The sequence below is a fragment of the Nicotiana tabacum genome, chromosome 4 (genome assembly GCF_000715075.1).
Source record: "Nicotiana tabacum cultivar K326 chromosome 4, ASM71507v2, whole genome shotgun sequence".
Taxonomy (NCBI): domain Eukaryota; kingdom Viridiplantae; phylum Streptophyta; class Magnoliopsida; order Solanales; family Solanaceae; genus Nicotiana; species Nicotiana tabacum.
The window spans coordinates 8,899,126-8,924,058 of record NC_134083.1 but is presented as its reverse complement, the minus strand read 5'-3'; the positions used below and the strand labels follow the sequence as shown (position 1 = coordinate 8,924,058).

At 39.0% G+C, this 24,933-nt stretch overlaps 3 protein-coding genes across 7 annotated transcripts; 1 reads left to right on the top strand and 2 right to left on the bottom strand.

Annotated features, from left to right (window-relative positions):
- Positions 1–750: 750 nt before the first annotated feature.
- LOC107814231 (uncharacterized) lies at positions 751–17,191 on the bottom strand. 4 transcript variants are annotated; one of them, XM_075251352.1, is made up of 13 exons: positions 16,903–17,191; positions 16,573–16,714; positions 16,216–16,376; positions 15,762–15,799; positions 15,609–15,688; positions 13,579–13,646; positions 12,552–12,888; positions 12,212–12,324; positions 12,047–12,112; positions 6,851–6,941; positions 6,674–6,741; positions 1,271–1,308; positions 751–1,138 (listed from the first exon to the last, which is right to left on the bottom strand). In XM_075251352.1, the coding sequence occupies exons 1-13, from the start codon at positions 16,963–16,965 to the stop codon at positions 952–954; spliced, it is 1,452 nt and encodes a 483-aa protein (XP_075107453.1). In that variant the 5' UTR covers positions 16,966–17,191; the 3' UTR covers positions 751–951. The 4 variants fall into 4 exon arrangements, with proteins under 4 accessions (XP_075107453.1, XP_075107454.1, XP_075107455.1 ...); XM_075251353.1 differs by having other exon boundaries at positions 16,216–16,370; positions 16,903–17,190; XM_075251354.1 differs by lacking the exons at positions 6,674–6,741; positions 6,851–6,941 and having other exon boundaries at positions 16,903–17,190.
- A 743-nt stretch (positions 17,192–17,934) lies between these two features.
- On the top strand, positions 17,935–21,512 carry LOC107814230 (uncharacterized). The gene is made up of 4 exons (XM_016639601.2): positions 17,935–18,342; positions 18,984–19,428; positions 19,627–19,742; positions 20,949–21,512. Exons 1-4 carry the CDS (start codon positions 18,033–18,035, stop codon positions 21,362–21,364), a joined length of 1,287 nt encoding a protein of 428 aa, XP_016495087.1. The 5' UTR covers positions 17,935–18,032; the 3' UTR covers positions 21,365–21,512.
- A 1,040-nt stretch (positions 21,513–22,552) lies between these two features.
- LOC107814232 (auxin-responsive protein IAA27) lies at positions 22,553–24,933 on the bottom strand. Of its 2 annotated transcripts, XM_016639605.2 has the most exons (5): positions 24,351–24,931; positions 23,989–24,206; positions 23,291–23,432; positions 22,912–22,973; positions 22,553–22,809 (listed from the first exon to the last, which is right to left on the bottom strand). In XM_016639605.2, exons 1-5 carry the CDS (start codon positions 24,698–24,700, stop codon positions 22,772–22,774), a joined length of 810 nt encoding a protein of 269 aa, XP_016495091.1. In that variant the 5' UTR covers positions 24,701–24,931; the 3' UTR covers positions 22,553–22,771. The 2 variants fall into 2 exon arrangements, with proteins under 2 accessions (XP_016495091.1, XP_016495092.1); XM_016639606.2 differs by lacking the exons at positions 22,553–22,809; positions 22,912–22,973 and adding an exon at positions 22,987–23,159 and having other exon boundaries at positions 24,351–24,933.

Here is a 24,933-nt window from a genome sequence, read left to right as displayed (position 1 = left end):
GAAAGATGGTAGATCTTAATTTCATCGGATCATTGTGAGGAGGATTGAAAGACAAACGATTGTGAGCAAGATTTAAAACAAACTTCTATATGGTGCCTGCTTCATTTATGCCCTGGTCCTGCTTGTAACCAAAGAAACGTCACTTAAAGGCCTCCAATTAAACTTTTGATTTTACATACACCAAGGATTAACAGTTTAACAAGATGGCAGCATAGTAAATCTTGCCAAAAAAGTGAAGTTGCAAAAATTGGCAGCAGTCAATTGGCACTCAGAAGTTAAAAAATGGTGGAATATGTCCTATTTCATCGCTTCGGGGTAGAAAAAGAAGATTGATAGCTTTCATTTTAAGGTTACGAGACAGTAGCAGAAGTTAAACATGAAGTGTTCACTTATTTGTTTGTTTTATTTATCTGGTGCTACCCCATTGCAAAAGTTAAAGTAAGAGGCATTTCTTACTTGATAGCTGAGAATTCCATGAAAAAGCAACTTTTCATCGAATAAATATCAAGTTTCTGGGTCCAGGTTCTTCTATAGAGCTTCACTAACTCTAAAGAAGCTATGGCAAAGGCAATGAAGAATACTACACATCTCTAACTAGCCTTCAAACACGTCAGCATAACTCTAAAAACTACCCATTAAGTCAAATTAGAAACGGCCTAATCACTAGAGCCATCCAGAATTTCCAGCAGCAGGGTGCTCAAATAACTAGCTAAATGTACCCAATGTTTAAAAATTAATGCAGGACAAAGATTTCTGGAATTCTACACATGATATTGAGAGTTAAAAAGAACTCGTCTGTGTCTTTCAGGGTACATTGGTCGCACACAGAATAATAACTCTCAGCTTCAACCAAACAGCCTAGAGTATAATGGATGATCCAAACACAATTAACTAGGAGAGTATACTACCAGTAACAGGAAAAAACAAACTATTAAACCCGGCTTCTAAAACTCAATCTAGCTGCATCTCTTCAGGAAATGGGATGGAAGCACAGCAATGGTAATAGCCATTGTCATCGAACACAAACCTTTGTGAAAGATGAGCTTCACGGATAAGATACTCTCCCCATTCTTCCGAGCCATATTGACCAAAAATTGTTCGTGCATCAAAGGAATCAGCTTTTCTTGATCTTGTTTTGCTATCAATTAGAGAACGGTAAGTCAGTGGCACCAGTAACAACAAAAAGAGTTATGCAGCCACTAGAATCATGATAGAGAATTTAAGCTGACAAATAAACAAGAGTATGCAACAAAAGAATAAAATATGGCACCTTTTTCTGTGTCGCGCATTCATTATAGTGGCATGCAACTGTATTAGAAGGGGCAGAAAAGGCTTATCAGGAACTTTTCAAATCAAGAAAACAGCAAAAATATAAAAGAATGCAAATTTAGCAATTTCCACCACGACAGTTTCATGGATCAGCTATATGTATTCAGGTAGTAAATTTGTAAAAGGAAAAGGACCACCAAGACAATAGAATATGTGAGAAGGCACGGGAGAAAATATGTTATTGATATTGGATGAACAATACAATACAAGAGGTCCTTATTTATAGCTATACTATACAAGGACATACTACTCTTCTACCAATGTGGGACAATACTACACTATATACATGCTGTAAACTAACACTCCCCCTCAAGCAGGTGCATACAAATCATATGTACCGAGCTTGTTACATATATAACCAATACGAGGACCAGTGAGGGACTTGGTGAAAATATCTGCAAGTTGATCATTCGACCTCACAAACTTTGTAACAATCTCTCCTGAAAGTATCTTTTCTCTGACGAAGTGACAATCAATCTCAATGTATTTAGTTCTCTCATGGAACACCGGAGATGTCTGCTTACTTGCTCGATACTGAAAGAGCTCATTATATTCTTCTTTAGATAAAAAAAATCCTTCGTTACCTGGAGTCTCGGTCTGAGCAATGTAAGTATTTTTGGGTGGACGACCATGTAAGGAATAGCACATTTCACGAGTGTATCCAAGTTTGTGACAATAAGAACACTTGGGTCTAGATTTTCCAAAACGACCTCCTCCTCGTCTATGCTCCATAGTTTGAGATGCCCGAACATCCATTGTCTGGGATGCAAGAACAGAGGAATCAAGTATCTGTGATGAGATCACTGATGGACTTGGTGCTGCAGCAAGGCGGAGTAATCTAGAGAATAATTCATCAACTGTCGGGACAGACGGACTAGCCAAAATCTGGTCGCGTACTGAATCAAGATCATTAGGAAGTCCAGCGAGGGTAAGAACGAGAAACATCTTCTGTCGCTGCTCTTGTTGTTTTTCCACACTAGCAGAAACTGGCATCAACTTCTCAAATTCCTCCATGACTGCCTGTACTTGACCCAAGTAAGTAGACATATCCAATTCCTGCTTCTTTAAGTTTGTCATCCGTGATATCACATCATAGAAGCGAGATATGTCATTAGTGTATAAGGTGCGTGCCTTTGCCCAAACCAAATAACATGTCTGGAATGGACGAAACAAGGGCATCAACTTGGAATCAATAGATCGCCACAAGATGCTACATAACTGAGCATCGATTTTTGCCCAAAGTGCTATTGCCTTTTCATCTCCATCGCTAGACTGTTTGATTAGATGATCTTGAACACCTTGACCTCTACACCATAACTCGACAGATGAAGCCCAAGCTAAGTAGTTTGAACCTCCCATTAAAGGTTCCGAGGTAATAATAGCACTAGAGCTTCCAGAACTCATGTTTCTAGACCCAAAAGCATCAAATCCCAAAGACATTGTTGCAAATTATTACCAAATAGGAGAAAGAATCAACTGTAATCCACTGAAACAGTGTACGGAAACACAGAAACAGAATACTGAAAAACTGTAGCTGCCGGAATCTACTGTAGCTGTCGGAATAGTACTATAGCTGCCGGAAAAAACTCAAAGTTGTCGGAATGAAATAAAAACAGTAGGGGTAGGATCGGAATTACCAGGCGACCCAACTGTTCTGAAGGAAGATTTTCAAAAAATGGCCGGAAGTGGTCGTACGCGCCGGCGCGTGAGCTTCTGGTGGCGCGTGAGGAGGCTGCTGCCGGAGTTTTTCACTGGGGTTTGGTCGCCGGACAGTGACGACTCTTGTGGTAGTGTTGGATTTTGCACAACACTGACAGAAATGAAGCAGATAGAAAACAGCCTTAAAAAATACTGATTTCTCTTTCCCGGAATCGCTGGAATTTATGCACAGCGATAAGTCTCTCACAATTGCTCTGATACCATGTGAGAAGGCACGGGAGAAAATATGTTATTGATATTGAATGAACAATACAATACAAGAGGTCCTTATTTATAGCTATACTATACAAGGACATGCTACTCTTCTACCAATGTGGGACAATACTACACTATATACATGCTGTAAACTAACAGAATACATCTAGAAAAGTAACTTGTATCAAGTGCAAGTCTAAACAATTTTAGAGGCCCAAGCTTTTCTTGAAAGTAACCGTAAAAAAGAAAACATACTTGAATGAGCTCAAGCAGTGTTCTAGTATTTAATACTTGATACCAGAAAAAACAAACGAACACCACAAGACAACACCAGCAAGCAAAATACAACTGAAGAAACAAGTTCCACACAGATAAAGTTGGAATGCAGGAGGTGAAAATGAGTTAGGGTTCGAGAATGCTAAATTCAAAAAGGTGTCATAATTAAAATGGACGCAGCAATATTGACTCTTGGTGGCGAGTGAAACTGCTTTACTTTTGATGTATTAACAGAGTGTAACGACTCGACCGGTCGTTTTGAGAGTATTAGCCCCGATCCCCTATTTATTGCTTCCCCCGTATCTTTTTTCGGCTTATGTGACTTGTCGGGAGGTTTTGTTGTGGTTTCGGAGTGATTTGGGACACTAATCCCTAAAACGGAAACTTAAGTCTTAGGATTTTGACCGTAGCTGGAACTGTGTGAAGACGACTCCGGAATGGAGTTTCGTCGGTTCCGTTAGCTCCGTTGGGTGATTTTGGACTTAGAACGTGTCCGGATTGTGTTTTGAAGATCTGTAGCTAAATTAGGCTAGAAATGGCGAAAGTTGAATTTTTGGGAAGTTTGACCGGTAATGGACTTTTTGATATCGGGGTCGGATTCTGATTCCGGAAGTTGGAGTAGGTCTGAAATGTCAAATATGACTTGTGTGCAAAATTTGAGGTCAATCGGACGTGGTTTGATAGGTTTCGGCATCGGTTGTGGAAGTTTGAAACTTTGAAGTTCATTAGGCTTGAATCGATGTGTAATTCGTGTTTTTAGCGTTGTTTGATCTGATTTAAAGGCTCGACTAAGTTCGTGTGATGTTTTAGGACTGGTTGGTATATTTGGTTGAGGTCCCGGGGGTCTCGGGTGAGTTTCGGATGGTTAACGGATCATTTTTGGACTTAGAAGATTTTCTGGTGCTGGGCTGGTGCTGGTGTAATCGCACCTGCGCAAGGCTGACCGCAGGTGCGATGCCCGCAGGTGCGAGCAATATGGCGCAGGTGGGGGCTGGGGGAAATGGCCGGTGGTCGCAGGTGCGGTGTTAAGGCCGCAGAAGTGGAGTCGCTTCTGCGGGGGATCGATCGCAGAAGCGGACCAGTGCTTTGGCGCAGATGCGCACCCGCAGAAGCGAGATTTAGACCGCATAAGTGGGGGAGCCGCAGGTGCGGGAGAGTCGATCGCAGGAGCGAAGGAACTGCATATGCGGGAATGTCGTCTCTTCTGCGACGCCGCAGATGCGGCTAAGTGACAGCATAAGCAGAAATGCTGGACAAAACACTTAAAAGCAAGGGTTCGCGATTTTTGCTCATTGTGAGCTCGGGTTTGGCGATTTCTTGAGAGCATTTTCGAGGGATTTCTTGAGGTAAGTCCCTTGTGTTTATTTTTGATCAATAATCTTGCTTCCCCATTTATTTTTCCACCTAGTTAGTGTGTATTTAAGGTGGAATTTGGGAGTTTGAGGCTAGGGATTTGGAGAGTTTGATTTGAGGATTTGAGGGTCGAGTTGATGTCGGATATTGGTAATTATGGTATGGTTGGACTCGTGAGTGAATGGGAGTTCATATTTTGTGACTTTTACCCGATTTCGAGACGTGGGCCCGGGTCGACTTTTTAGGGCGATTTTCGAAATTCTTGTTAAAGTCTTGATTTCCTTAATTAGATTAGTCTATTATAGTTGTATTTATGATATGTAATTGTTTTTTGCTAGATTTGAGCCATTCGTAGTCGGATAATCGAGGAAAAGGCATTCTTACTGATTGATTGAGCTTGGTTCGAGGTAAGTGGCTTGCCTAACCTTATGTGGGGGAAATCCCCTTAGGATTTGGTACTGTTGTGATATGTGAGCCCCGTGTACGCGAGGTGACGAGTGCGTACACGGGCTATTTGTTGTAAAACCCGATTTTTACTGAGTAGTAACCTGTTTTCATTCTTAATTGAGTTATACCAATATGTGTAGTAATCTTGTTTAGTCTAATATCGCATGTCTACGTGCTTTAACTACTTATTTGAACTCTGTGCAATATGCCTAGTTGATTTCCTGCTTTTCCTTGTTCTTTATCAGTCTTAACTGTAGAATTCCTGCGGTTAACTGTGGTATTTATCGGTTTGAGCTGTGTGTTTACTTTTGAGACTACGAGGCGGTTCCTCGGGAGTTCTCTCTGCACATTTACTTTTGAGACTACGAGGCGGTTCCTCGGGAGTTCTCCCTGCACATTTACTTTTGAGACTACGAGGCGGTTCCTCGGGAGTTCTCCTTGCACAACTTCAGGAGTTCTCCCTGCCTATTTATTTTGGGACTACGAGACGGTATCTCGGGAGATCCCCTGTTGTTTATACCTGTGTGTTGTACTGTTATTTCGCTATGTTTTCCTTTTGTTAAATTCCAGTCTCTTATTATACTGTCATATTCTCCTGCTTTATTTATTATATACCAGTGGGTCTGACCTGACCTCGTCACTACTCTACCGAGGTTAAGCTTGGCACTTACTGGGTACCGTTGTGGTGTACTCATGCTACTCTTCTGCACATGTTTTGTGTGCAGATCCAGGTGCTTCTTTTCAGCCACGTCATCAGTGAGCAGTGACAGTTTAGAGACTTCAAGGTATATCTGCCGCGTCCGCAGACCTCGGAACCCCCCTCTATACTCCCCTATGTCAATTACCTTATGTACTTCTTTTATTAGACTCTGGTGGTATAGAGATACTAGTTGTTCTTCTGTAGCTTGTAACTTACGATGTTTCGGGTTTTGGGAATACATTGTATACTCGAGTGTCGGTTATTGAATATGCCGGACGGCATTTTTATCAGTTGTTTAATTATCTGCTGCAGTTGGCTGTTAAAGTTTTCCTTTCATTTTCTTTATTCCGCAAGTATTAGGCTTACCTAGTAGTAGAGACTAGGAGAGAGAATTGGGTCGTGACCCAGAGTCACTACCAGGTGCTGCTTTTAGGCCTTTGCTTGCGATGAATAAATTGCTTTTCTGAGAAAAGAAAGTGGAGAGATCGGTGGGGGAAGGAAAAGCAAGGAAGAAGAAGGAGCAGTGCAGCACTAGATTGAATGGTCAAAGTATTTGAACGCAGCATCAAGAGAAATAGAGAGTCCTATCGGACAAACAATAGAGAAATTGCCAACATTAACTAGAAGAAAGAATTAACACCTTGAAAGCTATACCTTTAACTTCTGGTTTGCATCTTTTTCAAGAACAAGACCAGCTTCAGTGAACGCATTAGTGATCACCTCTAGAAAGGCTAAGGATAACAAATGCAGGTACTAAATACCCTTATAAATAGCAGAGAAAATAAAAAAGTACGTAGGGCAAGGGAAGAAGATGCCAGAAACTATGGATACGACAGGCACGTAAAAGTCGGTCTTCACCACCAATTACTTCCACAGGAGCATATACAACACGAGCTTTTGCTGGAGAACCTCTCATGCTTTCCTGCAGGATAAGAACAAATTTGAGTTCCAGCCAAGAAAAGTTGTGACCTTGTGAAATCTCATTAAAGCAACAGTCCAGAAGTATCCAGCATCTAAAAATCTACATGGTATGTAGTCTCTCTCTCTCCCCCTCCCTCCCTCTCCTTCTCCTTCTCCTTCTCCTTCTCCCTCTCTCTCACACACACACACTCACATACATACATACATACATACATACATACATACATACATACATACATACATACATACATACATACATACATACAAAGACCAACCAATTGAAGACGCATCCACCAAAAGAGATTGGTGTCACATGAAACAGAACTTATCATTTTGTTCATTTGCTTTCGCCTAATTCCAAGTGGGTCAACATTGCTATCAGTGGCATATTTGAAGACTTTAATACAAATTTACCCGTTCCTTGTTTCTGAGTTAAAAAATATAGAAGTCTATTTGCTATTTAATGTTTCCACTTTCTTTCACGTGTTGACAAGAGTGGGTTGCTCTAGTGGTGAGCACCCTCCACTTCCAACCAAGAGGTTGTGAGTTCGAGTCACCCCAAGAGCAAGGTGGGGAGTTCTTGGAGGGAGGGAGCCGAGGGTCTATCGGAAACAGCCTCTCTACCTTAGGGTAGGGGTAAGGTTTGCGTACAAACTACCCTCCACATACCCCACTAGTGGGATTATACTGGGTTGTTGTTGTTGTTGTACTTTCTTTCACGTGTTGTCATTTTTGTTTGTAATTCTTCCTTTTAAGCATAAAAAGTCGAGGCAGACCTGATCTATGTTTCTTCTTCAATTGCGCTACAGTTTCGTTACAAAATATTAACAATAATATACTACTTCCCTGTATCCTGTTTGGAAGATATGTTCTTTCCCTTTTTAGTGTTTTTCCAAAGCCATTAACTTATCAATATTTCCTTAGTCACTGCCATTGATAGAAAATCATGAAACCACAAGAAATATTTGAAACTAGCAAATTATTATAACACAATAAATATACATCAGAATCCGTACAATAAAATTTGAGTGGAAAATATACATATCTAAGCAAGTAAACACATACTGCGTCCTAAGCCTGGCAATAACTCTCCAGAAAAGGAAAAAGGCAAAAACTTACTAGAGAAGTACAACTAAATTGATTAAAGTTAACTCGTATTATTTCACTTTGCACATCAAGCTATTGAAATTTTGTAGTGCACGGCAATGTTACATAGAATATCACGTTCAAAACATGTTATACTTATAAAAACAAAAAAGGAACAAGCACGTTAGGTGATAACTTAAATTCCAACCTTATAGTTGGACATTTTTCAGATATCTTTAGTATGAGATCTATCATTTTTCTTTTGAAGTAAAAGATTAAAGTGCAAGTTAAATTTTTAGAGAATGTTTAGACAAGAGTGGGTTGCTCTAGTGGTGAGCAACCCTCCACTTCCAACCAAGAGGTTGTGAGTTCGAGTCACCCCAAGAGTAAGGTGAGGAGTTCTTGGAGGGAGGGAGCCGAGGGTCTATCAGAAACAGCCTCTTTACCCCAGGGTAGGGGTAAGGTCTGCGTACACACTAACCTCCCCAGACCCCACTAGTGGGATTATACTGGGTTGTTGTTGTTGTTGTTGTTTAATGCAGTCTCTAGCAGAAATGCAGGATAAGGCTGCGTACAATAGACCCTTGTGGTCCGTCCCTTCCCTGGACCCCGCGCATAGCGGGAGCTTAGTGCACCGGGCTGCCCTTTTTTTTTCTGTTTAATACTTAAAACAAAAAAATATAAATGATCTTCGTCCAAATGAACTTAAATAATATAAAACGTTAGTTTCTATAATAGCATATGAAACACTTCCTATATGACTGTTGCAATAATCTTAGGCTCAAGGTGCTAAAAAGTGTGAGCACCGAAAGGCTACTTGCTCCTAGATGTCTTCCATCAATGTTCGTTCAAGAACTTTCTACCATCTCAGCAAGAGATGATAGAGCCCGCTCCCTTCCCCTACATAGGAGCCCATCAGTGATCCTTTCCCACTAATCTTATGGTAGGTGGAGAATCCTTATCACTACTTTCCCTCGTCTTTTACTTTGATCAACAAATCCTAGATCCAAATTATATTTGCTGCATCAAGATAACCATTAATATTGAAATACATTTGCTACAGCAAGAGAACCAATAAACCTTCTGCTCAATCTAAAGCATCCTTCCATTTTGTTGGTTTATATATATATATATATATATATATATATATATATTTGAATTTTGTAATAGGATTACATGAAACTTCAGTAGAAGCTTAATGGTTTCTATAGATTTTAGTCAACTTTTCATGCCCGTGAATACAACAACAACAACCCATTATGATCCCGCAAGTGGGCCCTGGGGAGGGTAGAGAGTACGCAGACCTTACCCCTACCCCCAGAGGGGTAGAGAGGCTGTTTCCGAAAGACCCTCGACTCGAAAAGAAGAAAAATAAACAATAGACAATAGGTCAGTGACAGCAATAGAAGATAAAAAATATTAACAACATCGTAAGAAATAGAAAAATAGATGTAAAAGCAATAACTATAAACAACAATACTACCATAGAAAATAGTGAGGAAACTACACAAACCACTACCAACCCACGGCGAAACAACAACAGGCCAGCCCCGCCCCCGGAACAACCCTAACCTACAACCCTAATGCTCGACCTCCACCCCTTCCTATCCAGAGCCATGTCCTCGGAGATCTGAAGTCGCGCTATGTCTTGCCTGATCACCTCACCCCAATACTTCTTAGGTCGTCCTCTACCTCTCCTCGTACCTGCCAATACTAACGTCTCACACCTCCTAACCGGGGCATCTATGCTTCTCCTCCGCACGTGCCCGAACCATCTAAGCCTCACTTCCCGCATCTTGTCGTCCATGGGAGCCACGCCCACCTTCTCCCGAATATCTACATCCTAATCTTATCCAGCCTAGTGTGCCCGCACATCCATCTCAACATCCTCATTTCTGCCACTTGCATCTTCTGGGTATGGGAATTCTTGGCTACCTAACACTCAGCCCCATACAACATGGCCGGTCTAACCACCGCTCTATAGAACTTGCCTTTGAGTTTCGGTGGCACTTTCTTGTCACACAGGACTCCAGATGCTAACCTCCATTTCATCCACCCCACTCATATACGGTGCGTGACATCCTCGTCTATCTCCCCATCCCCCTGAATAATTGATCCAAGGTACTTGAAACTCCCTCTCTTAGGGATGACTCGAGAGTCAAGCCTCACATCCATGTCCCCTTCTCCCGACTCATCGCTGAACTTACACTCCAGATATTCTGTCTTAGTCCTACTCAACTTGAAACCTTTAACCTCAAGGGTCTGTCTCCAAATCTCCAGCCTCTCATTAACGTCGCTTCGCGTCTCATCAATCAGTATTATATCATCAGCGAACAACATACACCATGGCACCTCCCCTTGAATATGGTGTGTTAGCGCATCCATCACCAGGGCAAATAAGAACGGGCTGAGTGCAAACCCTTGGTGCAACCCCATAACAACCAAAAAGTGCTCCGAGTCACCTTCCACAGTCCTAACCCGAGTCTTAACTCCCTCATACATGTCTTTTAATACCCTAATGTAAACTACCGGCACATCTTTCCCCTCCAGGCATCTCCAAAGAATCTCCCTAGGAACCTTGTTATACGCTTTCTCTAGGTCAATAAACACCATGTGCAAATCTTTTTTCCTATCCTTGTACTGTGCCACCAACCTCCTTATAAGGTGGACAGCTTCCGTAGTAGACGGACCCGGCATGAATCCGAATTGGTTGTCGGATATAGACATTGCCCTCCTTACGCTTCCTTCCACCACCCTCTCCCAAACTTTCATGGTATGACTTAGTAACTTGATGCCTCTATAGTTGTTATAATTCTGGATGTCACATTTGTTCTTGAACAGCGGTATCATCGTACTCCACCTCTATTCATCTGGCATCCTCTTCGTCCTGAAGATAACATTAAATAGCGCAGTCAACCATTCCAAGCCTGCTCTACCCACACACCTCCACAATTCCACCGGAATTTCGTCCGGCCCGGTCGCTTGGCCTCTACTCATCTTGCGCATAGCTCCCACGACCTCCTCAACCTTAATACGCCTACAATACCTAAAGTCTTGGTGACTCCCGGAGTGACCCAATTCCCCTAGCACAATGTTTCTGTCCTCTTCTTCATTCATAAGCCGATAGAAGTAATCCTGCCATCTCCGCTTAATCTGGGCATCTTTCGTCAATACTCTGCCTTCCTCGTCCTTGATGCACCTCACTTGATCCAAGTCACGAGCCTTCCTCTCTCTAGCCTTGGCCAGCCGAAATAGCTTCTTCTCCCCTCCTTTGTCCCCCAACTCATTGTACAGACGACCAAACGCTGCATCCTTAGCCTCCGTGACCGCTAACTTCGCCTCCTTCCTGGCTTTCTTATATCTTCCTCTATTCACTCTCCTCTCTTCCTCGTTTGTGCTCTTCACTAACCTAAGATATGCTGCTTTCTTTGCTTCCACTTTACCTTGGACCACATCATTCCACCACCAGTCGCCTTGGTGTCCGCCATTAGTAACCCTTCGAGACCCCTAGCACCTCTCTCGCCGCCTTTCTTATCATGCCGTGAATGATATTTTTAAACAGGACTTACTTGAAACTTCAGTAAAGGTTTAAGGGTTTCTACAGACGCTAGTCTAAACTTTTTATGCCAATCAATAATAGGTTACCCACTTCTTGGTGTTAACCTATATTTCTTATGCCAATTAGTAACAGAAGATTCACCCAGAGATTGATAGCAAGCAGATAAAGCAAATTCCACAGTCAAAGTTCAAGGAAAGGGTTACCATGCCAGTTAAACTGTCATGCTAACCAGCTCAGTGTACAAATAAAATTAGCTCCGCTTAAGAGATGATATAACCTAGCCACCTAGGACAATAAAATATTCCAGTAACACCTTACTGAGTTCATTACCTTATGTTCACAGACAAGTGAAAGATTATAATGAGTAAACTTGAAAAAGAAGGATCATAAAGATTAAGTGCAATGGTTGTCACCTATAGCAGCCTGAAGTCCATAATTGTATAACTTGAATAAAGACTTACCAAACCCTTCAGTCTTATAGACACGGGTTGGCTCTCCAAAGCATCAATTACTTTTGGTGAGACAGTCTGGAAACACAATAGGAAGCGCAATTTTTTATTTTGAAGAGTTAGACAGAGAAAAAGATATTACAAAGGAAGAAAATGGCCATCTAATTGGAAATTTACCCGCAAAACCTCAGAAGCAGCTTCAATTCGGTCCTTATTCCAAAGCTTCAGCATGAGCACAGTCAAGTGGAATGTTTTTGGATTAATAAAGATGGACTTCTCAATTTCCAAACCTGTTGAGTGGAAAACATTCATTAATTTTGTTAGGGATTAAGACATAAAGAAGGAAGCAATGAGCTCCTGATCTAGGTTGAAAGATAGGGATAGATTTTATCATAAACATACGAAGGAAATGCAGAGATAAGAATTTTCACCACAGAAATCTTTTACAACATAGTACATGAATCCTTTTTCTCTCTTCATCTTTTGAAAAAAGTAACATAATACATAGATCTTATACCTAACAGTTTAGAAGCCTTTGATTCTGAAATAGAGGACTTGGACACTTTAGGCGAGTAACTCACGAGTGGCATGTTGGTTATATCCACTTTAACATGATCATTAGAATCTTCAGTCTTGACTTCCACTGCAACCCGTGGTTTACTCAAGTCCTGCTCCTCACCTTCCGAATCAGAAGTGTTACCACTTGAATCACATTCCAAATTTTCATCTTGATTAACTTCGGTAATTCCAAGAATCGAGTTCTGAAAGTTGATGAGCTTCTTGACCAGTTCAGGGTGTATGGCCAATGGAAGTGATACAAAGTGAGAGTAGTCAAGATTCCGGCTTTTAACTGCCTACAGAAAAAGACGCGCAAATAACACTTATGAGCACAATGCAATCAAAATTGAGATGAAGAAAATAGTAAGATTCCTCATGACACAAGCAAGAATGACGAATCACTCTTGAGCAAGATTCCTCATAACACAAGCAAGTATAATGAATCACACTTGAGCATTTTATAAAAATCTGCTTAACAGATAAAATAAAATTAGACAAGAATGTTATTTCAAAGTTCTGAATTATTAATCATTTTGAAAGTGCCAGGAAAGCTAAGAGTTCCAGTAGACAGTTAATACGTTAGTTTCAGTTGAGAGAGAGAGAGAGAGAGAGGGGTAATCAAAAAAGCAACTTCAAATGTGAAGGTTCAAGGTCAAAACCAAGTGATAACTGGACAAACTTTAAACAGGAAAAGGCTCTTAAGAGTTGCAAGAAATGACACTGGATGACATACGGTAAGATATCTTATGTGTATTTTGCGTTCGTGCCATAATGCATCAGCTAAACTTCATCAAAAATCATCATAGCATGAACATTTAGAAGTAAAAGTAAGAGAATCAAAATTAAAATCTTTGAGCAAAAACAGATACAAACATGTTACCAGAGTTTATAGGTACAAGCTCAAGAGAAGTTGACAAATATGCAATGCTATTTCTTTTTTCCTTATTTGACTGCTAGCACGGACAAAATTAAATGTTGGTGCTAACCTCATCAATTATGGCTTGGACTCTATCTGATGCTCTTGCCACACTTTCAGCAGAATTTCCTTCTATGACTGCAATATGTAACACTATATTAAAAAATAGGGGGAAAAATCAAACATAGACATTTTGGATTTCAATACTGACGTACTGACCCCATATTCAGTATAGATCAATACAAAAACAATTTAAAAAGGTCCAATCACTCTGAAAGAAACAAGTTATGGTGGAAGTTACAAGTACCAAAAACATTAAGAAAAGTGGACACCAACTCCATTTAGGAGATTTACTGAGAATAATACATCACAAAGGAGAGACCAAAAGCCAATCACCACAACCAATGACAAGAAAAGAGCAAAGCACATTATCACAGCATGCTTCCAAAATTTTGGGTCAAACAAACTGTGGTAGCAGATACGAATGGACTTGAGCTTGGAATTTTCGGAACAGAAAAAACTGTAGTATCACCAAATATTAGGATTACAAATAACTGCATCAGACAGAAGATACAAGCAATCCACGTAAAGAATAAATGAGAGAAGGGTAACTAAGGCCTCATTTGTTTGCACTCAATGGAGGTTTGAATCTTAATTATTCAGATCTCAGACATTAAGTGCATTTGTTTTTAAGTCTGAATCTTAATTATTCAGATCTTAATTATTAAGTGTATTTATTTTTTTAACTTCACAACCATTTTAATGGGTCTGAATAGGTTTGTATGATTAAGATCTATAACAGAGACTTAATTTCATTAGGATCCTACCATCCACATTCATTATGGACTGCCGCCACCGCCAACCATTATCAACTACCACCATGCCACCCACCACCACCACCATCATCATCCCCAATCATAGCCGCCATTATCGACTCTCACCACCCACCATCCCCACCACTCCCACCACTATCATTTTCAACCACAACCAACACTCATCATCCACCTCAACTACCACAACTAACCACCCCATCACCATCAACAATCATAGCCGGCACTGCCCATTATAAACTACCACCACCCACCACCGCCTTCCTCAATCACAACTACCTCCACCGCCCGCCATTACTAGCTATCACCACCCACCACCACCATCCTCACTAGTAATAGCCATCACTACCATTTACCACCAGCTACTACCTTGAACCACCACCATCAACCAAAACTATCACCAACCGTTGCATCTAGTCGGCATTCACAAGCACCAGCGTTAGCCATCACCATCAGCAACTACCATAGAATATTAGATTAATTAGTATTTTATTTGAATTTTATGTTTATTAATTTTCAAATAAAGATAAATTTTAACATTCAGATATTAAAAATCAAACAATCTTAATCATTTAGTATTCAGATCTTAATGCACATCTTGATATTCAGATGTGTATTCAGATTCAGATGTCTTAATCTTAATACACATCGTGATATTCAGACACATCTTGATATTCAGATGTGTATTCAGATTTAGACGTCTTAATCATAAGAAAACAAATGAGGCCTAAGATGGTTTTGCTTCAGTACATAGACATCCGAATGCACTACTTCGTAGGTGCAACACTATGGCGATTGAAAGTGCTTATAGATCTAAAATCACATCAAGGAAGGTTATCTCAAAAGATCTATGATCTCTAAAAATCAATGCAGTAGCTAAGAATAGAACACAAAACATAGGATCTATACAGCCGATACGAACTAGCGTATATACGCATTAATCATTGTTGCTACCCCTACATTAGGTCGCATTAGGATAAGTCTGATATTTAGAGAGTTTTCAGTTATAAAGAATCTCTAAGGTGTGTTAAAAGACAGCCTAGAATGAAATTGCCCAAATAGAGCAGAATATATAGTTCATCTAAGGTAGTTGAATGATCAACTAATATACCCAGGTCCAGGAACAACATAAGTAGGTCATAGAAATCATACAGTACATTTCAGAAGCGAAATTCAGGTTAACCATATCATTAGATTGAATTGAACGACTAAATCAAATGCAAAAAAGCTGAATCAATCAAAATAAGCCAGAAATAAAAAAGCAACCCACTTAGACAATCCTCTTTCCGCGATAATGGAAGTATGATTTGAACTCCCATTTCCTTTTCAATTGTCCTCTGTGTTGCACCTCTATATGCAAAATATCAAAGCAACATATCAGCCCCTCGTTTTTTGGTAAGCAAGAATACACACAAAGTCATACCCTTTCCCTCTGATGAAACGCATCAAGGAAGCCCCTGCCTGCAGGTATGTTTGGAAATTAGATGAGAGTGGTAGGAAAAAATCGGATGCAATTTTATTGGGAGACCTCTAAATTTTATGATGAAAATCGTCCATAACAAGTGCCATGAGCTCAAAGTGAAGATCATGTAAAGACAATAGCCAAAACTCATAAAAAGCTAGTCGAATTATCAAGGGCAGCAGTACCTAAAAGCAGAGGCCGATCTAGCCTTCTAACACCGAGTTCAACTGAACCCATAGCTTCCGATGCGAAGCATAATTTATGTGTAAAAATTCACTAATATTACAACAAAAAGTAGATATGAACCCATAATTTTAAAGACACAACTGGTTCAATGATAAGAATCTTAATGGCTGAACCCATAGAGTTTAAATCCTGGATCCGCCTCTGCCTACAAGCAACCAAAAAAAATTACCTCGAATGTAACTGAATGCTTCTGAGCTGCTGAAAGTGGTTCATCATCATTTACTACTTCAGCTCCACTGTCCTCTGCCAAAACTGTTGACTCATAGGAAGAGACGGTGCATTTAACTTCTTGCACTTGACCTCCAATGTTATGCTTCTCATCACCTAGAACTTTCAACATTAATCTTTTACAGTGTATTCTACAGAATATCAGATACCTAAAAATCTACAACTGCTTTATAACTATATATCCTGATTTAACACTATCATCTTTGAATTATTTGGATAACATGAAAGTACAGAAAGCTTAACAACCTAGAACCACTGATCCAATTCAATCAAATATTAAGAAGTGAGAAACACTCACCTTCATTAGACCTTGATTGAGTAGAAACATGTCTCCATGTTTTGGCAACCATTTTCTGCTTTTTCCGGTCCATGGCAACACGCAAAACTCCTTCAATATGCTTCCCCAAGTTATATTTAAAACCGCAAGAAGAAAAACATCTCTGCAACAGTTAGATTACCCCAGTGAAATATGTAAATAATATTATTTGACACGTGTTCATACATCTTCGGATTTTGACTATAGGCACAAAACACATGTTCGAGTTACAATTTTGATTTCTTTTCAAAACTTTTTATAATATTTTGATTTTTGACTAAACGATTCTGAGAAAAATAGAGACCGTTGTACCTGTAAATGTTGGTAATTGGTAAGTGGCCACCTTAAAAAGGACCTGCAGCTGCAAGCTGTCATTCGTCTATCGTCCGACGGCGGTGACGCTGTTAATAAATCTCCGGCTGAAGGAATTTATCTATTTTTTGGGGGTCTGGTACACGTGGATATAAATGAGAATTTTCGTAGTATAGCAGTTTCTACTTTGGTTCGGTAACTTTTCTCTAATTGTCCCTTAAGTCCCAAAATAGATGAAAATCAAATGGCGATCTTTCCAATTTCCATCCCGTAGAGTCCGTTTGGGTTCAGTAGACAATTGCTTGGCTATGTCCATTTTATTTCAGTTACAATTCATTGAAGCAGTACAATGATTTAAGTTATATACCTTGATAATATAAAATTTTAACTTGTAATAATACATTAGTTGATTATGATGGATTTTTATGTAATTACTTTTTAAATATAATTTTGTGGTCTCTACGTTATTAATGTATAAAACTTATATTCTATCATAAATGATATCAATGTTGATAGTTAAATATAAGTGTGATTATTTATCTCCGTACTCTGTCCCAAAAGAATAATAGTTAATAGCTTATTAACAAGATCCATGTGTTTCACCGATATATAGTGAGATGAGAAAAAAAGAAGAAAAAAAATGAAAAAAATAATAAAGGGTACCATACAATTATACTCTAGGCACATTATTAATATCTTTTCGATAAAAGAATATGATATTTTTTGTATATCCAAAACATTATTTATTTTTTCTTTTCTCGTTAACTTATGGTAAAGTCAATTTAATACATCTTTTACATTAAAAGTCCTAAATTAATCATGTCGTGATCATTAATTTTCGGCAGAGTATACATATTCATGCTTGGCTAGATGGACCAATGTAGCATTATGAAAAGACTTAGAAAGTGAAAAATACTACTAAACATAATATAGGGGCATTGTGAATTACATGTAAAGTTGAGTGGTCAAAGTATAATTTTCCAACTAAAGCTCTCTCCATCCGCCACTCTCAACTGAATCGGAGTACTAATCCAAAGTCCGTCTCCAGCAAATTAAAAACTTTTCTTTACACAACAGAGAAGAAGCATAGAGTGAGAGTAGAGTAGGAGGCGAAAGCACAAACGAGGACGATGCTAGAAAGGGTGCTCTCTTCTCGGAGGGCGGCGCCGTTCAGTGACGACGGCGATGACGACGGCGACGAATCCAAAACACGAAAGCACATTTCCGTACCGACGAGGATCACGAATTACTTGATTCGAACCGGCCACCTCTGGCCATGCCTTCTCATAGGGCTCGTAATCATTGTGCTCACTTCTTTCGTTTATCACACTCGTGATTTAGTGTGTATCTCAGCTTCCTCTTCCGATCACATTTCTCGTTTGCGATTCTTCGGCTTTGATGGCCTTGAAACCGACTTCGGATCTCTCGGCGTTCCCTGGTGTAAGCTCCCTTTCCCATTTTAGTGTCTATCCAGATCTGGTTTATTTTTTAAATTGAGAATTGCGTTTGAATGTATTATTTTTTTTCGGCTGATCAGTTAATGAATTCAATTGTACATCTAATTTCAAGGCATTTTAATAATTGAAAATGCTATCCACATTTACTTTGTATATATCCTCATTCACTTAGTATTCATTGATTGATGGTCATTTAAAAGATTCAGAGTGTGGCATAAAATGGATTAATTATAGCCTCCTAACTTTAGTGTTCTTTTATAGTTGATAATAGTGAGCTTCATAGTGTGTGGCATAAACTGAACGAATTGGCTTTCTAGTAGTTTCAGGCTAATATATTTAATCCCAAGCGGAGCTAAAATGGTTTATCATCATGAAGTTATTTTACCAAATAATGTCTTAAGCTGCACTTTAGACCTATGGTCAACAAATGAAACAACTGTTTACACGAGTGCCTGTGTGTGTGCATTTTATATTTCATCTACACTGATGTCATTTTCCTTTTCTGGATAAGGGAGATGTTGAGTGAAAACCAGTTATATCTATTTGAATATTCAATTCAGTTGTTGAGCAATGAAATTCACATGATCCAATGCACCTTTAATTAATTTTAACTCTTGTCAAAAGGCAGATCGAAACATGGAAAAACTGTTGAATGGACCACAAAGGATTTAATCAAAGGTCTGGAGGAGTTTGTGCCCATATATGAGACACGACCTATTAAGAATAACATGTATGGGATGGGTTTTGACCACAGCTTTGGGCTCTGGTTTATGACTCGGTGGTTAAAACCAGAATTGATGATTGAGAGTGGTGCATTCAAAGGACACTCAACTTGGGTTTTGAGACAAGCAATGCCAGATACACCAATCATCTCACTTACACCCCGTCATCCTGAGAAGTATCTCAAGAAAGGACCTGCTTATGTTGATGGCAACTGCACATACTATGCTGGAAAAGACTTTGTTGATTTTGGAAGCGTAGATTGGAGAAAAGTTATGAAGAAACACGGAGTCAAGGATCTTAGCCATGTTCTTGTCTTTTTTGATGACCATCAAAATGAATTGAAAAGGTAATATAAACTTTTGTAACATGGAAGTTCTCTATTGTGGGTTTCTTAAAATAGTAATTCCTTCCGTCGCTGTTCTGTTTAATTATTATCTATTCCATTGCTGCATCCACTGATTCTATGGCTTTGCCAGTTGCCACTTGTTTTTGCAAATTTTTGACTCACTCTCTCTTTTGTTTGGATTTGAACTTTGATCGACAGACTGAAGCAAGCACTTAAAGCTGGGTTCAGGCATCTTTTGTTTGAGGACAATTATGATACTGGTACTGGAGATCACTATTCCTTCAGGCAGATGTGTGATCAATTTTATATAAGAGGTATATTTTCATTTCAACTTTAAATAATTATTTTTCCTCTCTCAAGGCCAAAGCAGCCATTCTTTTATCTAACTCTCTTTTTCCCCGGGAAGATGTAATCTTGTATTTGGAAATCTTCTTCACATTTGTTGACCTTGTATGTGAAAGAACAAATACATTGAAATTATCTGTTACCTTGTTCAAAAAAAAAAAAAAAAAAGGAAAAAATACATTGAAATCATGTGCAGAAGTAGTTTTCGCCCATGAAAACCTGAATGGAGTATTATAACTGATGTTTCTCTCAAAAGGAATTTGCAATGCAAAACTTAAGGATGTTGATAAATTTTAGAGGATATGAAATTTGTCAATAACTAAGTGATTCCTACCAGAAAATCCAAAAATATTAGAAGGTCAATTAACTCAGTGATACCAACAAGAGAATTCAAAAGTTGGATTGAATCATGATTATATAGGACATTGAAGTCAAATCAAGATTTGTCAAGCGTAACAGAGTCAGAGAAGGGAATAGCCATGCTCTTTCCTTTATCTATACTGGAGAAAAGATTGGTAGGGCAAGCAAGATTATGTAGAGTTAGCAGAGTACAGTGCAGCTAGCTCTAGGAAGGAATGAGACAGACAGTTGATTTTTAGTCAAGCGCGGAGAAAATAAAAGAATAGAAGGTATGCTATATATTATCATTTTGGGATAATTCTGCAGCCAAATGGAACTATCTTTGTCCTCTTTTTGTTTTAACTATTTTTGCTGCTTTGTTGGCAATGAAACTTGTCCCACTAAGGAAGAAATGAAAATTTTGTTGGTAGTTGATAAAGAACTACCCAAGTAACATATGGTGCTGCGCTCGCAACATGATCGGACAACATGATCCTTCTAACTTTGGTGAATCTTCTATTTGGAACAGAGAGTTACATGCTTTGTCTTCAAATATGTTTTATCCTGTATCATGAAGTCTTTTGTTTGCTTAGCTGTCTAACCAAGTAAAGACAATTGTTTAGCCGCCTTTATCACATGCAGTTATAAAGAATCAGTTTATGTTGATTATGAGATTGGACAACCAGGGTAAACAAAAGAGAAATATGTAAAAATGAAAGGAAGAAAACGATGAATACAATTCACTTTAGACATATTTTTCCGTTTGTGAAATATTCACTGACTTTTATGGTTAGTTCACTTCTTAATACGTGATACATTTTCCATTTCATTTACAGGTGGAGGCCATAGCTGCTTTAAGGACAGTGATGAAGCAAGGATCAGAGCAAGAAGGAAGAAGTTCTGGGAGAAGTCCGTTGATATTGAGGAACTTTGTGGTCCTGGTGAAGCTTGGTGGGGAGTGAAAGGGAAGATGCGGGATGATTTTAACCACAGCAATAAAGCCATTTCTTATTCAGAACATTTTAAAAATAGCAGGTTTGTAGAGTCAGTGTTAGATGTTTATTGGGAGCTTCCTCCTGTGGCTGGTCCTTCATTAACTCATCAGACGAGATATGATCCGGCTCGTGCATCAAGTCCTATTGTTGAAGACGGCAGATATGGCTTGTTTCGGAGGCTTGGCTTATCTAGACTGGAGGCATCTGTATTCAACGGTTACACTCAAATGGTCTATCTTCAGGTGTCACAAGAATGAGATTTTGGTTGCTACTGCATATAGGTTGTAGTTTTGTATTTACATGTGATCTCTCCATTTCTTTTTCTGTTCTTTTAGTTCTTTATGGTGTAACTCTTGAGACACTGTTTCTGTGCTGCCAATACATACTACAATCTTTCAGATGTCAGCTTATGCCCTCTGGTCACTCTGATATTTGCTCAGAATCATGAAAGTCCGGTGAGTGAATCTGATGATACCTGTAGATTATGTGCTAAAAGATAGCCATGTTCAAATTGCTCTCCTTATTCTGGTTATCTAACCTATTGCAATTGTGTTAAAATGATTTACATGCACATAGCATTCAGTTATGTTGTGATCTTACTGCGACCCCAGAGCTATTGCTACTCTGGCCTTTTATTCTCAGTTGTACATACACTCAACTTCACTGAGGCTGAGAAGTAACTGGCACTTGGGCATTTCAGAAGGTTCTAACTGACGATTCCAGTTTGAATAGTTAGGATTTCCTTGACAGATAAGCAACGGGTGCCAAGCCTCAGACAGTTTTCATATATAACTAATTCAATCCATGAAAGAAGAATTCCTGGCACAGTATCCTTACCGAGCTTCTGCAGGTCAGCAGAACTAAGCACTAGCGGGTTTTCTTTTCTTTTTTCATTATAAGAGCAGTAGTGGATTTTCTTTGGCGTCTTAGGATTGAGTGGGAAAAGGCAGATCAAAGGCGAGGCATCCAGATTTACTTGCGTTCATGGTTGTTGAACCAACAAATAGAAGGTTCAAGCTGAAGTCATATTATTTCAAGCCTAAGCGCTGTCCTTTCCTTTTTCTTTGATAAGGCACTCATTCTAACACGAGGAAAACACGAATTCTTGCATGAATTCTTGAAGCTGACTCTGATTTTTTTAGAAGAAGAATTACTCTAGTTGGTTAGAAGTTATTATTTTTCATCATATCAATAGTGGGTAGGAGTATTTGCTAAACTATGAATTTTCTTTTGCAAATAAACTTGCTGGTAGCATGTGCAAGCACAAATTGCCACTCAAAAGACACAGCCACAGTTGTGAGTATCCTCCACCCAGAAAAACTCCCAATAACTCCGCCACTTCTGTAGGCATTGTGTACTTCAGGCCTCATAATTGTAGTGTCTCTCCTGATCTACTACGGTCTAGGAGCTTCTTTCTTATGGTAAACAGAAAGTTGAAGGTTCAGTTTAGGGGTGAGATACGAGACAGTGTTGCAAGTAACAAGCACTAACAATTTCCGTAGGGAATACAGAACAAAAATCTTGGATATCACCGGTTATATCTTCTTAAACCAGTGCTTCCTTTCAGGGAATGCTACACATCTATTCTAATTCCAGATACAAAAGAGAGCAGAAAAAGGATAGCCGTCAAAGTAGAAACCATTGGATAGTTAATCTTTCAGTCACTAACTTTGGTTCTTGCACTTGTTTTTGGCCCTTGGAGCTGCAAAGCAAGAGAAAGAAAGTCATTTTAAAGCATATCTTAGACAGAAGGGAAAAAGAAGTACTACATAAGCATGGACACGATCACAGTGATAGGACATACCTAGCCCAATTGCCTCAGAGCTTTTCATAATCCGCAATCTCTTGCATGAGTCTATGAACATCCTATCATAACATCCAAAAACAATGAGCGGATGCAGCTATAGGATCATACTAAGGGATTCCTAGATCTGGATATTGAATTGAGGATCTAAGACATGGAGGAAAAGAAAAATAGACAACTGCAAGCTATTTAAGAAAAAGAATGAGGAAAACAGCGGAAACAGCATCTTCTATCTTCCTTCATAAAGTCTGCATACACACGTGTGGGATTGCACTGAGTTTGTTGTTGTAACGAGGAAAACAGCCAAATCAACAACACAGTAATAAGAATATAAACCGGTCTTGAGACTTAAATAATAGTAAGATGGAAAAGAACTTACTCCCAAGGAACATCTCCTACAAGCATCCAATCGCCATCTTTATCTTCATAAGTCAGCACATACTCAGAACCATTGACTAGATCCATCAAGTGACTTTCACTAAGTTCCTCCTGCCCTGGAAGTCTATCACTGGTGCACTGCCCTGAATAATATTCACAATTACATGACTTAAGACACATCCGCGATCTCAAAACTCAAGCCAAAATAGTAGAAAACGAACCCCCACAAACAGCAATAATTCCCAAAGTGCTGGTTATCAGAAGAACAAGGGGCTACAGTGTTTGGATAATGAGAAAGATCTTCAATTTACACCCCGTTGTTTGGTGCCTAAACAAAAACTTTTGAGTTTAACTTTTATACACGGACAAGTGTAAGACTTCTTTCGCCTATCAGACGATTGAAATGACTTACACCAACAAGTACCTATCTATGATAAGCATAATTTGATAGCATAGAAAATAAAGTAAATAATAGGTTAAAAATACATTGATAGTGTAAAAAATCTTTATTCATCGGTGAATATGAATTAAAACCAAAACTTTATGGATGAAAAGGTAAAGGAAGAAACTATGATTCAATTGTTCTTGTTCTTGTCTAAATGTAAATTGTATTTGTAACTTCTCTTTCTTAGAGATTAAGCTGTCCTCCTAAAAGCTTATAAATATATTGTTTGCATGTTGCAAAGGGAGAAATTATACCAATACTAAAGCAGCTGAACATCTTTTCAAGTGCTGATGAGAGCTCCCCATAGTTGCTGTAAGTTTTGATATCAACCTTTCTCAAATATGGAGCACCATCCATTCTAACTTTCACATAAAGGCAACTCGAACCTGATTTTCCTTCAGCATCATTCTTTTTGGTGGCCAGTGTATTTTTGCGGAATGATCTAATTGGTGGCCATCCAACTACTTGTGCCCTAATTCACAACATAAAAAAAAAAACTCCACTTTAACCATAATTGCAGGAATTTATACCCATATTAACAAAAAACGCCAAAAAAGTTTAAGTGACCAAAGTAAAATTAACTCTACAGAATTCAAGAACAGAGAAAGTTACTAACTTTGAAGTCTGAGGAGCACTATTTTCATTTGATGGAGTTGGCTTTGAGCTTCCATTTCTTCCTTTAGGGGAAAATAACACTTCTTCTTTTCTCCAATCAGTTTCTGATCTGCAATTAATGGACAAATCCCATTTTCCAGAAGCATCAATGGCATCAGAAAACCCCCTTTTTGTTCTTGATATGAAATTGTTTGAAGGGTTAAGACCCGTATTCTTTTCCTCAGTACCCGGTAACCCAAGTCTTAGCTCAGTCTCCTTAAGGTTGAGAACATCACTATTTTTATCAGAACTTCTTTCCATTAAAGAAGCTTCTGTTAAACCTATATAATCATGTTCTAATGGTATAGACATTGAAGTTGAAATTCCAAAAAACAAGAATTCAAGAAACTATGGAAGAGATGAAAAAGAAGGCAACTTTAAGTTAAGAGAAGAGATTTTGGTTGAGGTGTTTTTGTTGATGCAGAAAAGAAATTTGTTTGGTGCTTTTGTAGCCTTTACTTTTGGAATAAATGAACTGTAAGAGTAATAGTGGAAAAACTATTGCAGATGCTTATCTAAAGATGTTTGTGAAATAGCTGAGAAAT